The sequence below is a fragment of the Lichenostomus cassidix genome, chromosome 1, assembly GCF_008360975.1.
Source record: "Lichenostomus cassidix isolate B80296 chromosome 1, HeHo_3.0, whole genome shotgun sequence".
Classification (NCBI taxonomy): domain Eukaryota; kingdom Metazoa; phylum Chordata; class Aves; order Passeriformes; family Meliphagidae; genus Lichenostomus; species Lichenostomus cassidix.
The window spans coordinates 73,259,687-73,278,196 of record NC_139479.1 but is presented as its reverse complement, the minus strand read 5'-3'; the positions used below and the strand labels follow the sequence as shown (position 1 = coordinate 73,278,196).

The following is an 18,510-nucleotide window of genomic DNA, read 5'->3' as shown; positions in this document are numbered from 1 at the left end:
TTGCTTTTTTACAGTTTGCAATGATCAACAAACACAGTTGGGAAAACACACTGGGAAAGTGCTTTGCTGAAGCAAGGGGCAAGCAGGCTTCTTTGCCAGCTGCTCACTCTGCACACAACGTCCACACAGACCAGGCTGGAAGTGGCCAGAGAGGTCTCAGCTTCACAGTTCCTAGCAAACAGTAGACCTTATGTCCACAGGATGCAACAGAGGCTGACATTATGAACCTCCCCTGGTTCAAATGGTGCTTGAGAAAATTACGGACGATTGATCCTGAGGGGGCTATCCTATGCCACATCCTAGATACCACTGCAAGAGGATGTGCTTTCTTCCCATGAGAGCTAGAAGCAAGGAGGGTGTGTTACAGAACATAAATCTTCAGGCTTAAACTTTTTCATTCCATTCTGCTGGTCACGCTAAGAATGAGCATGCTGGACTGCATGGACTTTTCATCACTGAATCACTGAATATGCTGAGTTGGAAGGGACCCACAAGGATCATCAAAGTCCAACTCCTGGCTCTGCACAGCACCATCCACAAGAGTCACACCCTGTGTCTAAGGGTTGTCCAAGTGCTTCTTGAACTCTGCCAGGCTTGCTGCTGTGACCACTTCCTGGGGAGCCTGTTCCAGTGCCCAGCCATCCTCTGGGTGAAAAACCTTTTCCTAATATCCAACCTAAACCTCCCTGACACAGATTCAGGCCATTCCCTCAGGTCCTGTCACTGGTAACCACAGAGAAGAGATCAGTGCCTGCCCCTCTTCCCCTCAAGAGGAAGCTGTAACTGCAATGAGATCTCCCCTCAGTGTCTTCTCCATGCTGAACAGACCAAGTGACCTCAGCCACTCCTCATACAGCTTCCCCTCAAGGCTCTTCACCACCCCTGTAGCCCTCCTTTCAACACTCTCTAATAGTTTAATATCTTTCTAATATTGTGGCACCCAAAGCTGCCCCCAGCACTGGAGGTGAGGCTGCCCCAGTGCAGAGCTGAGCAGGACAATCCCCTCCCTTGCCCAGCTGGCCATGCTGTGCCTGATGCTCCCAGGACATGCTTGGCCCTCCTGGCTGCCAGGGCACTGCTGACTCATGTTCAACTTGCCATCGACCAGGACCCACAGGTGCCTTTCCACGGCACTGCTTTCCAGCTTCTCACTCCCCAGTCTGTTCGTACATCCAGGGTTACGCCAGCATATGTGGCAAATGCACAGCTGAGTGACTGAAAGGAAGTATTTGACTTGGAGATGGCACTTCCTCGTGCCACAGAAGGACTAGATGAATAACTACTCGGTCAAACAAAAAAAAATGTAAATGAACAGTGGGAAAATTCCCACTGGCTTCCACTGAATCAGCCTATATTTTAAAATGAACTGTTGTTTACTACTCAGAACTTTAAACTCTAACTCTTCAGATACAGGGTTCCTTTTTTTTCTTAATCTTGGCTCTGGACTGGTTGATTTTTATTTATTTTGCATCTGTCTAAATCAGTACACTGGGACAAATTCCTGCTGGTGTAGTCTAGCTCATCTACCTCAAACCTCTCCTCCCCACTGACAACAAACAATGTGCTGGCTCAGCCTGCAGCATCAGTAGAGCTATAAAAAGCTTTCACTACCATTCTGTGGACACTTTATCATTACAGAGTTGGTATTTCTTGAAAATCTGAATTATATGTGGCATTTGGATTTCTTACAATATGAAAATTTCAGAGGGTCATTTTTGTAAAACCCAGTGCTTCGTATTTTAAATGTTGTATAATTTGTAATGTAAACTTTTTCCTTAATAAAAAGTATTTTATATCTAAAGTTACTGAACAAAACATTTTAACCTGCCTATATAAATGAAAGTAAATTATTTGCCAGAACACATTTGCCTGAACTGCTAACTGGGAAGTTGTGAGTTTAATAAAATGGCATATTCAGAGCAAATATATTCCATCGGAAAAAAAAAGTCTGGACACTTCCAGTAATGCAGTTTTAGGTGCCAGCTTTATTCTCAGACAAGTTCTAAAGCACTCAGAGGCCTAAGTCAAAGGCCAGTGAGTATCCTTACAAAAACTGATTTATTTCAAAGATGGAAAAAGGCTGTTAGTCTGAGCAGAAGAGCAGCAATACAAGGAAAATACAGCTGCACAGTACAAGGCAGGGAACCTAATTTCTTTCGTGATTCACCTTCAGCTTTCTTGCCAACTGCATGCCACGTCAGAGTTTCAGAAAGGTGGCCCCACGAACTGGTGGGCACCGAAAAGTGCTGGCAGGGTTTATCCTGTCAATCCATGCACCAAGAGGACTGGCTCTGGATCAAGGCCTCAGGGACAGTGGATCCCTGCTGGGACAGCCCCATGTCCTCTGTATGTGCCCAGCGCTGATGGCTCAGGAGTGGCACGTGAGGATGACGTGAGCCAGAAGAGGAAAAGCAGGAGAGTCATTCCTTGTGTTCCCATTCAGCTAAAAATTGAAGCAGCTCCAGCCACCTCACTGTACTGTCAAGGAGATGAGTATTTATATCATGTCACAGATGGCCTTGTTCATTAATACAGTCAGCAAATGACTGCACTCAGGATGCACCTATCGGGAGCTTCCAGCCCCTGTCTGGTAAAGAAGAGCTGGGGGGACACCAGCCTGCACTGCAGGCACAGCTCACTGCTGGGGTATCAACTCCCTCCCTGCCAGCACCTGCACCCCAGGGGAGGGGCTTGACATGGATTTCAGAACACTCCATCCCACACGTTCACACTCAGCCCTCTTAATTTAATTTCTTATTTCATATGTGACTCCAGTAACATTCATTCAACTTCTGTGGCATACAGTTGTATTAATCATGAGTGAAGCTATAAGCTATCAGCCACAAATGGTTAATTGTCACAATAAATGTATTTTTGAGTGCAACAAACTGAACAAAAATTAGAGCGAAATGTGAGAAAAAACAAAATGTTTGTATAATAAATAGAGCAACAGGACCCTAATACTCCCTTCAGCATCTGGATAGTACCATACTACAAAAGCCAAACAATAACAAGCATTTAGCTGCATGGGAGAACTGGCAACAGTTGGTGTTGGAAATCATGTTTAAAGCTAGGTGTCCATGTTCTTCAGGTGGGGAGCTCTTTTTTTCTGTTTGGTCCCTAGAAAAATGGGATACTGTAAATGCTTGGAGATCCAAGGAACAGCTGGTGACATACCAAATTAACAAAACTTTGCTGAGATATTAATCCATGAGGCTGTGCTTCTGCAGAGGTGTCCATATAGCTCTGCAGGAACTGCCTCCTGCACCCAGGCCTTTTATCAGAAATTTAAGATAGTGTTATTTATTGCAACGATCCAAACACCAGTAAATTGAAACACACAAATGAGCCTTTGAACAAATTGGACAAGTACTAAACACCCTGAAAGTCAGGACAGGCGGGGTTTATTTTATTTTGCTTGTAGGTGTTTATTTAGGGAAAGATCATGATTTGTGACTTACTTTCACATGAACATAGAGCTGGTGTCAGGACTAAATGACAGAACAAAACAATTTTCTTATTTTGTCTTCGTCACTGCAAGTCTGAAAAAAGTATATAATGTATGTATTGAAATGAAAATAAAATTATTTTGAAGAGAGGCTGGAAGATCCTTTGCTCATTGCAAAGCCTTTGAATGTTTGGGGGTTTTTATGCAATAAGACATCTGAACAACTTCAACAGTGCAGCAGTGTTGTCTGGGTCACATGCCTATAGCTGCCATTTAAGGCAGCCAAGCCTGAAAAACATTGGTTATTGCAGAGTCAGATTTTTTTTTTAAAGACAAATAGCTCTAAGTGGGATGCAATTCCAGTATGAACTGAATAGAGGTGTGGGGCAGAGAAATAGGGAAATGTCTAAGTCAGTTACTAGCAACTTCTAAGCAGGGTCATGCTTACAGCCTCTGATCTACCTGCTTAATATTCAACTTCCAAACAAGTGCTGGCAAATTGAAAAGAATTCCATATAGAGCTAAATGAGTGACATGAGCTATGGGAAAATAATACAGCATGCAGTTCCCAAGGCTCAGCCTACTTTTTTTATCCATAAAGGACTTGAGCATGACATAAACTGTATTGCTATGTCCCTCCTCTCAAAATCTATGTAAGCAAGTCAACCACAGCCTATGAATCTGTGCAACTTTTTTTTTAAGGGAATATTTAGCAAACTGCATCATATGCTGAACTTTTTTTAAGTATTCATGAGCAAAAAAAAATTTAAGTGCTTATCTAATGGGTGAGACAGAAGGAAATACCTCTTCAGATAAACTGATTTTCTCAAATTAATTCCTGTGCCTTTGGCACAAGAGCTCCCTTGCACCTCACCAGTACCCTTTTGCCTCTCATTTACATCTTACTCTTCAAGACACAATTTTCCTCCTAACTGCTGGCAGAGAAATTATTTCCTTTACGGCCATCCCCTCCTACCTGCTTCTATGGTGTTAGTACTGACTAATTTGAAAACCTGCCTCCAGCAAGCCCCACTCCTGCCACTTCTTCTAAGTGCAAGCCACAGGCATATGAAACCTGTCCAGGTAACAGAATATTTTGTGTGTTTAAGTTTATCCCAATTAAATAGAGAAAAAGGCTTTGAAAGCCTCCCTCCCCCACCTAAACCTTCTTCCTCTTCAGAGTGATTTATGGCAGATTCATGAAGAGCAGAAGACGGTCAAAGGGCTGTGACTCTGTCCTGGGACAGGGAAAGGTTTCTGAGACGGATAGGCATGTTCTGCATGAGGAAGGATCATGAAACCAGACTCTTTCAAAGGAGAAACAAGTGTGTCACAAGGCAACTCAGAACCAACACCTTCAAACATTTCACACCACATTTCCTCGTCGTAATTCAAGGCTAGGGTGACACTGAGGACAGATCCTGAAAAATAAACTCTCTTTTGGTTTTAAGAAGGGTGAATTACATCAACTAATACAAAATGAAAAGCACTAGCTTGGTTCTCTTGGGGGGATATGTTGTTTACAGAGGAAAATGCACCAGAAATATGTTTGTTGTTGCCAAATTACAGTGACAAAGAGGAGCTGGAAACCATGCTGCTGTAAAAAGTAACTGTATTTTGAATCATCGTACAGAACCATAGAATAGTTTGGGTTGGAAAGGACCTTAAAGGTCATCCAGTTCCACTTAAGGCAGCAGTATTTCCAAGGCACCCACACACAGCTTTTCGAGCCTTAAGCAAGTTTTAATGTTAGTATTAAGTACAAGTACTTCAGTGAATGAAACCTGGAGCCCAACTTCACACCCAAAAGCTTTCCTGTAATTCAGGGACTGACACTGAGACAAACTGCAACCAACCACTGGAGAAGTCCACACTAAAAACATGTTCTCAGCTTACTCACCTGGAATGCACTGAACTAAATACAGGGCACACTAGTTAAGGTAGCTCTCTCCTAAAACATTGAGGAAAGAGGTAGTATAGGAGGACAAATGCCTATTTAAATGACTGGAATGCAATAAAACTGGCATAAGTGGTACTTGGTACCACTTACAGCTCTGGTTTCCTTAAGTGCAGGGTGAGAAGTAAGAAGAAACACATAGGAAAGCAGCATTCCAAAACAGGAAAATAAGATATAATAAGGTGGCAGTGTGAAGCCTGCAGTGAGAATCTTTCAGAAAAATTACTTAAATCTAGTCCCTAGTAAATGGCTTAAAAACGATTATTATCATATTATAGCTGCAGTGAAATTAAGGATTAGATATGGGTATTTTGTAAAATTTCTCACACTTTTATTCTAGCTGTACTATTCAGCCCCACAGTGCAGAATTTTCTGAATGGAATGTCATGATTTGCTACTACTTCACAGGCAAAGCTTATAAATAATCAAGGGAAATACTCACTTAGCTGAGGAATATCACTTAGCCCCTGTTTGCAAGGTGTGAGTGAGCTTTCCAGAGTACACAGGACTTTAGCTGCTTTTTTCTGAGCAAAAAATCCTCTCCCATGAGACACATATAAGCAGATCCCTTTCCAAATTAATATTCTTACCTTATCTTTATTTTCAGAGTCAGAATCCTCAAGTTTGGTCCGAATGACAAAGGGTGTAGATAATCTCAGGAGAACCCGTTCAAATGTGGCACTGATTTTAGGAGAAACTATGTCAAAGCAGTCTTGGAATTTCAGGGTTTTGTGAGTGTCGCATCTGAGCTGCTTCCTAAGACCTTCTCCAAGCTGGAGAACCAGCATGTTTGGATCAAACATCAGGTGAAAGGGGAAAGCTCTGCAGAAGGTGCTGATGCTAATCCTCAGGTCTAAGGGGGAGTGGGAAGTTCCGGGTGGAAGTGCTTTTGTGGTATTTGCATTTTCACGTTCTTTGATAAGGAAAGTCAAACAACTGCAGTTACCTGGGTTTGTCCCCTCTGAACACAGCTTATCATTTGTGACCTGCTCTACTTCTACTTCCAAGCGGTAAATCTTCTTTGCTGCTGCTTTTATCATTCCTGTCATTGCAAATCCCACAATCTGATGCGGGTGAAAATAATGAAGCATGAGATTGCCTTCAGGGAGTTCTTTGCATAGGAAAGAAGGAGATTCCAAGGTGGCCTGTCTTCCAAATGAAGTTCTAATATGCTCCAGCAAAGCATCAAAGCCATTGAAGAAGTCTTGGAGGGTCCCACCTACAGCTCGAAGAACTCTTTCATTCTCATCAAAGCAGATATTGAAGAATTCCTCCCCAAACTTTTCTTGCATTTCCTCAAACTTCAGACCTATAGGACAATTAAACACTGATATCAATAACATAATATTGTTACTGCATCACATTTTCTCTTTTTCCTCTATTTGCTGGGTATTTTTCCAAAGCAGTGAGAGCAGTTTTTTTCACTAGACATCTATCCATAACCCTAGAAGCCATTTTTTTAAGTCTTCATTATTTCAGCTTGCTGTCCCAGCCAGTTATTAGTGGGCCTGTCTCCTTCTCCCCACTAGCAGCCAGTATCCATTTCAGTTTCCCTGATTTTGGCATGTCACATCCAGGTAACAAATGTACCCAGGCATGGCTGCATCCCTTCCATTGCTGACCTGGCTACAAATGAGGCTTCTACTCTTACAGCCCTTCTGTTCACTCCCTCTGCAAAGGATCCAGCTCTCCCCAGCTTGAACAATAAGCTACTGGGACTCAAAGGCAGTTGTTTGGCTTTCCATCCACAATGTAAAGCCCTGCAGCCACATTACACTTTAAATAGCTGGGGAAGAGGGGCTGTGAGTTTTGCAGGGCTTTTTACCCAAAGTACTATTCTCACTATAGGCACTGGGCACTGCCACAAGATACAAAGAAATAATTACTCCTTTTTTGTTGTCTGCAAAGAAGAGCAAAGCCTTTTCATTTTAAGCTTCTACTACACTCACCCATCTTCAAAAAAAACCTCTTAAGAGCAATCTACACAGCTAGTAGATGGGACAGCTCTGGGATATGTGGGATATCTGGATGTGAGATATCTGGGGTATCTCACAATGTCACTTCAAGTTTCTATCACATAAATTCCAAATGTTTTGATTTACAGAGGTGATAAGGCTGGCATTGCTGAAGGGATTGCTGAAAAAATACCAGTAATGGAAATTTGTATCAAATCCTGCTCCAGTTTGTTATTTACCATTTTAGTGATAACCTACAACAAATATTTTTGAGATGGTTATTAAGCATTTTCCTCTGTCTTATTTCAAGGAAGAGACACTCTAAAAGTTTCATCAGTCTATAATCCCATATCATAGTAGAGTTACAAAATTATTCAGATGTTTGTATTAAGATGTAATAGAATAAAAAGAAGTATTAATCAGCTGTATGTGAATTGCAAGTATCCAGAGTTTCAAAGCAAATTAATATAGGAATTAACAACTTAATTTCTTCACAACAATGAAATCATATAGAATTACATTTGGGTCAACTAGTCAAACACTTTAAAATTTACCTTTAACAGAAATGAGCAGTTATTTTTTTCCTGAGGGCACAACAGGCCCTTTATTTTCATGTGTATTCAGCATGCTTTATAACATCGGTAATATCCCAGCAGATCACTGAACTTCTCATTGATTAGACTGCTTTTAGGCTTTTAATTTAGGAAGAAGAGAGTGGTAAGTGACTTTCATACCTGAGGTATGACAGGGGACAGAAGTCATGTTGTTTGCAGACAATAACCTTTAATAATCTCAGGGCAGTGTCTGAACTGCCTATGCACACAGGCATAGTTAACACAATCAATATTCAAAAGGGATTACAATGTTCCCCAACTTTGCAATCTGCAACAATAGTTTTGTTTGGACCTTTTATATGATTAATAGCAAATTAAAATGCATAAAATTAGATATATGAATATGACAACATGAGAACACGACAAAGCATATTTTATGAAAGGTAACAGCAATATTTTGGGAAAGTTCGTTCAAATGACTCATAAAGAAATTTGATCACTGAACTAGGTTATTACAAAAATATTCCCAGGATCTTTTATGACCACAGATGGTCAGCTCTGCAGCTAAGCCAAAAGTAAGTACCTCTGGTACACAATGCCCCCTAATATCCTGACTCAGAAGACTGTGTGCCAATTCCTGACTCATTACTATTACGTCTGCGTAACATGGTATCGTAATATCTCACCCAAAAATACTCACTATAACCGGAAAATAATTAAATTCTAACCCATACCAATAATGTCTGGATATTAATAGCAAGGAGGTAAGAAATCATCATATTCATATGTATACACAAACAGATATTCATTGTTTTAAATCTCATTGTTGTGTATAGTAGTGATGTGTGAGCAGCTTAAGAAGTGTGCGTGTGAAAGTGAGAATTCTACTAGCACGGGCACCTAAGGCTGTGAGGTTGCAGAGGCTCTGAAAGCATGGGAACAAGACAGCATCAGAAACCCCTGGGCTATTCATCCAAATGACCAAATCCATCCCACAAAGCTGACCAAAAGGACATCCCAGGTGAACTTCAAGTGTGTTACACAATTACAGAGGAACAGTCAGCTGCACTGGCGCCACTTACTGCAAATGAGGTTTGCAGAACTGAGCACTCCTGGACTTCGCTGCTCCATACACAAGCCTCCTCTCATTATCATTACTGGGAACTGTATTTCAGTATTTGGGCCAAGGTTTTGATGATTGTCTGAGATTGGTCTTGTCCACCCAGGAGAACTGGCCATTCAGTCTGGACACAACGCACTGACTCCAAGCAACGTGAATTATACTATGAAGTTCTGGTAAATGACCTGGCTCGAGGACGTGCCACTACTTTTAAAAACATTTGAGCTTTGAATTGAGTTACACACAGTACCAAGAGAAAATCAGATCAGCTCTAATAGAAAAAAGGATATGACCAAACTCAACCAAACTGCTGGTCTGTGTTAGCTGAAAATTTTCTCTATAATAACAGACACTATAATATACTAAGAAAATTAAAGTAAGTCAAACAACCTTCAAAACCAAAAAAGTATAATGTACCTATAAAGGAATTTTTTTTCTAAGCCCTACTAATAAAAGAAAGATTTTTGCTTGAAGCATGATGTTTATCTTTGAATTAAAAATATTTATTTAATAAAAATTCTGATGGTACAAACACACACATTTTTTTCTGGATTTCTCTGCAAAGTTTTCGGCTTCAGTGATGTCTTTGTGTAAAGTTGCTCAAAATATTCAATATGTATTTTTACTGACTTATTCCTGCCTCTCTTATTGAAACAAATGATGAACAGATGCTCACCTAGCACTAGCTCTGTATATACTTCATTATAACCTTTTCACTTGCTGCCATATAAACAATACCAATATTTTGCATATCATCTGTGGATTTTCTCCCTACCCTTATTTCTATACACACCTGTTGGGTTTAAGCCCAGCTGACAACTAAGCACCATGCAGCGTCTTGCTCATCCCCCCCACTCCAGTAGAATGGGGAGGAGAATCAAAAGCACAAGTTGTAGGTTGAGATAAGAACAGCTTAATAATTGTAACAAAAGGAAAATGTAGTAACAATAATAGAAAATAGTAATAATGATGATAAAAGAAAAAAATACGAAGCCACACAGTAAGAGAAGTGATGCACAAAGCAATTGCTCACCACTGATGCCAGCCCTGTCCCCAAACCCTGATCAGCCCCTCCCATCCAGGTAATTTCCCCCATTTATATACTGGGCATGACATTCTAATGGTGTGGAATGTCCCTTTGGCCAGTTTGGGTCTTGGCTGGGCTGCCTCCCAGCTTTCTTGTGCCACTCATCATTGGCAGAGCACGAGACACAAAAAGGATCCTTGGCTTAGGATAAACAGTACTTAGCAACAACCAAATCAGTATGTTATCAACATTATTCTCATACTGAATCCAAAACACAGCACTGTACCAGCTACTGAGAAGAAATTAACTCTAAGATAAACCCAGGACAATACCAGATCAGGAGATAGTTTTATTACATGTAGAAAAACCTTCTTGTTAAAAAAAAAGAAAAATAAATCCCAGAACTCAATGCCTCTGTAGTGCATACTTTATTACATGTGGAGACTTCCATGGGCTAGCTGTTTACTTTAAAAATTACATTCTGTATGATTTCCAACTTCAATATATATCTTACTTCCTTTGTTTTTCTTTTATGCTGAGAAAAGACAAACAAAATCAAAATAATCTTATAACCTTCACATTATGCATCTACATATAAAGTCCAATCTTTTCAAACTCATCTCACATTCAATTGTTTTTCTGTTTGATTTTGCAGTGGAATAAATCAAATGAAGATGGCACTAAAAATGTGAGTCAACCTCTGTTCATCAAAACTGACAATTTGCTATTCCATTCTGAAAAGCCAGCATTTCCATTCTTTCTTTTTCACTGTGGACCTCTATGCAAAATTTTCATTCAGCTTCTCAGAAAAAACATAAAAAAATTGATATCTCTATGAGCACTTTCAAATGCAGAGGCCACTGTTCTCCCATATCACCTCATGTATGACCCCAACATGGCTTCCAAATGAGCACTGGCTTGCAATTAATGAGGAGGAAAAGTTTCACCAAGACATTCCACTAAATGGTAATGATACAAAATAAACCAAAAACATTCCCCAACTAAAGTAATTTGTTATTTTGGGCGTCTGCTATTTACAAACCTTCTACTAATATACCAAATGAAATTCCAAGAATCCATCAGTCTCAATTTGCTTTCCTCCTGGAGAGGGATATACTCTGCTCCTACTATTTAAACTACACCAGGAGCACAAATCACATATCTTAACTCTAATGTTTTTTACTTCACAGTTTCTTTTTGTTGCTTTTCTTTATAATGTCACTTTCATTCTAGTCCATACTGGAGAGAAATTAAATGTGCACATTGGAAACTGAGGCAAAGCATCCATAGACAGAAAATATTGCTATAGGCTTCCACTAAACAGCACTCTGGAATCTGTGACAAGTTGCTCTTCTTTGAAAATGTGTCTCAAAGACATTAAGAGAAGAGATCCTATACTTGTGAGCCAGATCCAAAATTACCAAAGTCTTTAAGCACAGGTTCAAAGTACAAATTAAGCATTTCACTGAACTGGAGCAGAAATAGATGATTTCATCCTGTAATAACATGCTAGCAAAAGGTCTTCACTTTCTTTTCAGCAGTTAATGTAAACTCCAAACACACTAAAAAATGTCAAGGAATTAATACAATCTTTTTAAGTATTTTGTACATTACGAAGAGGAGAAATTATATAAGAATAGGCTCCCATAAAGAAAATCACAAATCACAGGTTCTTCAGGAAAAATCAGAAGGTGAATGATGTGATTAAAAAAATCAAAGTAATCCATTAACTGGTACAGCATACAGAAGCACTTACAAGCCATCCAGTTTTTCCTAAAAGTAAATAATGAAGACAATGGCTGCAGAGTGGCCAGCATCTGACTCATTTGGCATTGAAAAATACCTTTTTTTTCCTGAGATACCATTCAGAATCTATAAATATCAAACCTTAAGGGGCTGGAACAATTAAATATGCAATTCCAGACCTCATACTGTGAACAGAAGCAGAATTTGCCACCTTCAGTTATAGCAAGTATCTCTTAAATGTTTTTGGATTATCAAGTTTTTGGCATCAGTAAGATCTTTTTCTTAAACAGACCTTTGGGCAGAAAGACAGGTGGCAATTCAGAATTCCAAAGGATGATTTCAGATGGTAGGGAAATCAACGTTTAGTCTCTGAATAAAAAAGGTTTTCTTGTGTACAGACTAATGCTGAAGGTACATTAGATGAATCATTTGGCTTGTAAGTGAGCCTAGTATCAGTATCTAATTACTGTAAAGAAGACTTTGATCTTACTTTAGTATGATTGTGAATTTATATCATCCTGGGAATCCAGATGGCATTTTTATATTACATTTTCAGTGGGTTTTATGTAAGTACAATAACATCATTTTATGCCCTTACATATGATTGTGACACAACTGTAAAATCTGTACAACACTTCTCTTACAGTGACATTCAGGGGCTGCATATCTTTCCAGATTCCACAGAATATCAATGAGAACTGCTGTTAAAAAGAATTCCTGACATTTGTTCACCTATAATATTTCTTTTATCCACTTTTAATGAGGTGTTTTCTTTCCTTGCCCTCTGACCAGTGACAGAACTATCATTGTAATTACTGTCTCTTGGTGAGGACCTGATCACCTGTGCTCAGCATATATATAAAAGATTCTGCTCCAAACTGTTGATGCAGGAAGCTAAGATGAAATACTAAGAACAGGCAGTGGAGGGGTTTTCCCCCCATATTGTGCTTTCAGTAGCAGCCAATTCTGCAAGCAAAGCCAAGTTATGTGAAGCAAGACTATCACGGTTTTATGTCTCCCAACACATGCTAGAAAGGTCACTTCTTGTATTTGCACAGGGCTTATTAAATGAAAACTGCAATCACTAGATCAGTAATTCCTAAAAATTAGGCAGACCAGGTTTGTTTCATGCTAATTCTAGAGAGCAAATGGTAATAAGGAGTTTTTTTCATTTGCTTTTTTTCCTTAAAATAAATATATATGTCTTTGAATTAACACGGTGAGCAAAACTTCACTTCCTGAAACGAATAAAATTGCAATGAAATCTATAAACTCTTCCCATGAAATGCAGAATCATCTCTCATAATACCTCACATATATAAAGGGCTCAACTCCTCTGACTAAATATAGAAATCTAATGCTCCTTGAGTCTTCATAAGGCATCCAAGACATATACAAAAGAACTAACAGATAGTTACTCTATCTGCCAAGATGTGGGACTTAAGGGAGACCTTCACATTTCTGAAGGTTTGACAGAGGCCACAAGATACCTCACAGCACCTCAGATAATGACAAACACCCACATTTAGTCAATGAATCATGGCCAGAATATGCTCTTTATAAATAGACTTCTACAAGATGCTATTGTACATCATAACTTCAAACTGCTCATCTACTGGTAGCTTATCTGCTTTCTAACAATAAATAGCTCTGATTTGAGAAGAGTGGGATGTCTAAGGCCATTTGGTATAAATTTCTGTCCTTTTCAAATTGAGATGTACTCATCTCAGTTTTGAAACCACATGAATTATGTGCTTTTTGTTTAGATTACTTTTGTGTTGCCAGTGCAGTGAAACATTTGCTAAATAACAGGAGCCCTGTGTGTATAGCTTAAGACCCCCCAGGATAAAGTATTATTAGAATCCATTAGTATTGCCAATCCTCTGGGCCGTGTAACATTTCCTTTCACGCCGTTTGTAAACCAACAACTTTAATTATAAATCAGGCCATGCATCCTAAATTAGTTGCATCCTAATGACTATCCGCAGTTCTAAGCGCAAAGGGAAGTGATAGAAATTCATATACTTTCAATATATAAGCATTTACAGTTCTCAGACACTTCCCAAGCAGTCAGTGGGCCAGACCTTAGTCCATCTTTACCAAATACATCACCTGGTCTAATCTCAGGTTGGTCTAAGATCTGTGCACCACCTTTTTGATTATTTCCTGCTTCTTCAAATGTAGCATTTCTTTGCAGTTATTTAATAGTTACCAGAATGATCCCAAATTTATTCCTCTTTAACAACAGAGTATCATAGGTACTGAGATATCCTGAGTTGGAAGGGACCTACAAGGATCATCAAAATACAACTCCTGGCCCTGCTCAGGATAGCCCCAAGAATCACACCATGTCTCTTGAGAAAATTGCCCAAATGCTTCTTGGATTCTGTCAGGTTTGGTGCTGTGACCACTTTCCAAGTGCTCAGCAGTGGAGCAATAAAAACTGAACAGCCTTCACCTCAGTGAAGTGTTCAGCCACCTCTGGGTGAAGAACCTTTTCCTAATATCCAGCGTAAAACTGCCCTGACACAGCTTCATCCCACTGCCTCATGTAACAGCTGAGATTTTCTTCGTTTCATAAAGGAAACACAGATCTTCAACTTTGACAAATGCACAGAGGACTTTTGTAGAATTATGCCCTTTGTACTAAATGAAGGATCAGCCCTGCAAGATACATTTAGGCATGAAGTGATTTGCCCTGTATAAAGCAGCCTGCAGCACATGTTCTCGTTGGTAGTGATAAGCAAATGTCACCCAGAGCAAGAACTCTCTAAAACCTTACACTAGCAATGGCTTCCACCTCCTCCTCGGTCTCCTGGGGAGGCTGAATCCAGAAACATTGTTTATCTCTCTGACAGGACAGGGCTCTGGGCCAGGACTCCATACAACTTATCATCAGGGGATTAGGGAATCCCTAGGGAATTGCCATTGTGCTGAATCATCCTCCAAACAGAAGATGCCCAGAAAGATAGACAGACATGCAAAGTCCTCACACCACTCTCTGAAGCAAAATCAAAAGGAGCATTATTATTATCCTGTAAGGTAAGAATGCCTAACAGGAAAGGTTCTTGCAATACACTTGAGCCCACATGCAGAGCTGACTCAGCAGCCATTCACATGTGCCATGCATTTTTTAAGGAAAATGAGGTAATTGTAGTAAAAATTTAGGAGCTGGATTTTTATAGGAGATGAAAAAGAATTCTGCTGTATAAATTATTTCCTTGAATAAAAAAAATGGAGGAGAATGTTTTTCTGTATCTTGAGCAATGGAAAGTCAGATAGGTAAAATTACTTCTCCAGGCCTTTCTGCTGAAACAACAATGGAAGTGCATTTGCAGCTTTGGACTGTGTAACCAAGAATTACTCATACAGTGTATCTAACATGGTGCTGCAGTACATGCAATTTAAATATTGCAGTCTAAAACACACAAATAAGCTTTCAAAGACAACATTTCTTCCATGGTGTTAGAGACTGGGTATGAACAGCTACTTCTGCTTTGCTGATTTTGCACAACAGCTCTTTTTATATGACTTGATGAATTTAGGTTACTTTTCATTAGTTTTACTATCAAAGTTATGGCAGATTACAGAGCTCCTCAGCAAGATGCAAAGAGGCTCCAAAGGAAAAACCAATGTCATTTAAAAGACATGTAACTGCCTTAGTGAAGCTCCCTTTCATTTTTCTTTTTTCTGTGAAGGATTGAAGAGTGAAAATAGCTCATGTTCACAAAGGCCATTAATTGTTTGCAGTGTCTGAAAAAAATTTGGAGGAGGTGAGGTGAAGGTTGTACATTTTTAATCTGACTTGTGCATTTGGGATGTGAAAATATCACGTGATTTTTTGGAAGTACTGAGTGGGATTCAAAAAGGAAAATCAGGCATTTCTCTACTGCTTTGTAAAGCCCAGTAGCACAGACCTTCTTTGACTATCTGCCAAAAATATAAACAGGAGACAAGTCATGAAGGCTTTATGTCCCAGAATAAATTCCTTACAAGAGTAGTTACAGAACAACAAAAAAGTTTTCACCCATAATTTCCTGTTGCCAAAGTTTTCATTTGCAACTACATTAAGGTCTTCTGCTTTATTCTGATGGCATTTGAGCAAAAATACACATTCTAATCTTACTTGAAATCAAATTATTTTAAATCATGAGGACAAAAGCAGTCCCAAACGAGATTTGCTGTCATTGCTCAAAATGCTGAATGCACAAATGATATGAAAATGTCTTTACTTCAAGAAGGTTGAAATCAGAATAGCACTGACATATGGTTTAAAGGATTAAAAAAATCCTGTTATCTCCATTATACAGATGGGAAATTGAGGCAGAGAAAGAATAAAAACTTGCCCAAGGTCAAATAAGAAATCTCTTCAGGTACAACTTTCTCTCTAACATACCTCAGTATAAGAAAGAAATGTGGTAGTAATCCATGTAACATACTTCATCATGGAAATCTTTTTCTTATCATTATTCCTAAAATAAGTTCAAACCAAAACTGTCAATCTTCTCTGAACATGGGTTAGTGCTGGACTTGGCAGTGCTGCATTTACAAGTGGACTTGGTGATCTTAAAGGTCTTTTTCAACCTAAAGTATTTTCTGTTTCTATATGCTTATGAAGGACACTAAAAGTATGCATGCACCAATTAATGAAAGCAGAGTCCACCATGAAGCAGTCTGGACTGTTTTTGAAAGAACAGAAAGTTAAATTAAATATTCCAGCCTCAGAAGCTGTCATTGCAAAGGCAAACTGTGTGATTGATCCTGTATCAGACACCGTTTACAGCATGTGAAGGTGATGGACATGCATCCCTTTAACTCCAGGGGATTAAAGCAGGATGACTTCTCTTGATGTCTAGACTTGTAGAAGGAACAACTCAGCAAGGACGCAAGGAGAATCAGGTCCTTGCACTGCAGGAAGATGGTGACACACTTTAGTGCTGACTTGACAAGAGGAAAATTTCAGTATTCATACATGATAAATCACATGCATCGAGCTGAGGGAACAGCTCGCTGTCAGCACTTTCCTGTGAGCATTGCAAGCACCAGGACCACAGTGTGAAGCACCTGCTCACAGTCTTCCAAGCTTACTAATGATCTCAGCATTTGCACTCTTCTGATGAATAAGGAATGCCAAATGACTGTTTTAGAGGTGGTTAGAGGATCGGGAGAGGTGAATCATGTTGGCATTATCTAAGGTCAGAGAGCAGGAAGCTGCTTGCAAGCACACTGATTTCCAGCCCTGGACAGACATTCATATAAATAAACTAAGAGCCAGATTCAGTTCAACAGTTTCTCTAGCCTTCATCACAGTCATATTCATGCTTACCTCCTGCCTCAGCAATGTCTGTTGTTCTAGGTACACACCCCAGTGGTTACATCCCTCTTTCACAGAGGAAGCCCTTACTAGTCCTTATTCAACCAGAAAAATAACTATGTATGCAAGAATTAATTACACAGCCTCCATTAATTATTTACCTGTTGTGATAGGAGCTACAATTAAAACAAAGAAGCTGGGTTTACTGCTCATTCCCTTAGGTTCTTGTGCCAGACAGGGAGAAGCATTGCTTTTAAATTATCCCAGTGTTTTACTCACACCAAATGGTTTGCATTTTTTGCTAAGAACTCATTCTTTAAGAGGTGAACTTGTCCAAGAAAAAGCATCTACAAACCAATTTTCAACAAAGTCCACATTAATAGTTCCCCAAGAAACAGTAATGCTTAGACGTTATCCCTACACTTTGATCCCAAAAGTCTGATCTGCCCCTAATAAACATGCACTCTGAGGATACCACTGAAGAAACAGTGAAGAAATGAAGTTGCACATTACTCAGCCATGCTGAGGTACTGAGACTAATATATTGCTTTAAAGGCACCATCAAGGTGAAAAATTATTCATAACTGTTTCTTAGAACACATACTTTGTGTCATGGTGAAACAAGTACTGAATGCATAGTCTGGCTTTTTGTAATGCTATTATGCACCTAATAACATGGAAAGTCTCTGCTTTGCATGAGTCCTGCCTTACCATTCATAGCTCTTGTGTTAGAGAGCTAGCATTCAATTATTTTAAAATAAAGGAAAAAGGTAAATAACACTGGGCACATTTAAAATTTAATTTGTTGTAAATTCTCTCCATGACCAACCATGCAAAATACACAGTGCCACTTCTTGCTAGCAGCAGTTAAAGGCATACAGAACATCCCTGACAGCACCTAGCATTTTGCAGAATAAGGAATCGGATAGCAAACAAAAAAGCACTTTGAAACACAGTCATCTCTCAACGAGAACATGTTTGCTGTTTCACAGAGCGTACCAAGTCTGTTTAACAGTTTGCAATAGAAAAGACAGATACACAATGCATATACCTCCAAAAGGATTTTAAGTCAGGAGGATACAATGATAAAGACCACAATGTGAGCACAGTATCACCTCACCCTGTTTCCCTGACATGGAAGTTAAATCTTATCTTAATTCATCATACACAGTTAGATTACAGTGCTGTGCTTCTTGCTGAAGAAAATCTAAGTTTCAAGAAAGTTTGGTGTTTCAGGTACACCCTGCCGTTGTTTCTCATGCCCTCTAAAGATAAAGGCCCACTAGGCCCACAAGGATAAAAAGTATCTGTTGTTTGCAGAACCCCTATAAAAACACCAGAGATAATTCCAAGGCCTGCACAGAAGCAAGTCCTCTTGCCAAAGGCCTT

The 18,510-nt window shown here is 39.4% G+C and overlaps 1 protein-coding gene across 2 annotated transcripts in view; it reads right to left on the bottom strand.

Moving 5' to 3' along the window:
* Window positions 1-18,510, bottom strand: part of GUCY1A2 (guanylate cyclase 1 soluble subunit alpha 2) — a 135,222-nt gene that overhangs the window by 101,469 nt on the left and 15,243 nt on the right. For both annotated transcript variants that reach the window (XM_085064016.1, XM_085064027.1), the window contains exon 4: window positions 5,996-6,714. In XM_085064016.1, the coding sequence (XP_084920142.1) occupies window positions 5,996-6,714 (719 nt within the window). The remainder of the gene's footprint in view (window positions 1-5,995; window positions 6,715-18,510) is intronic.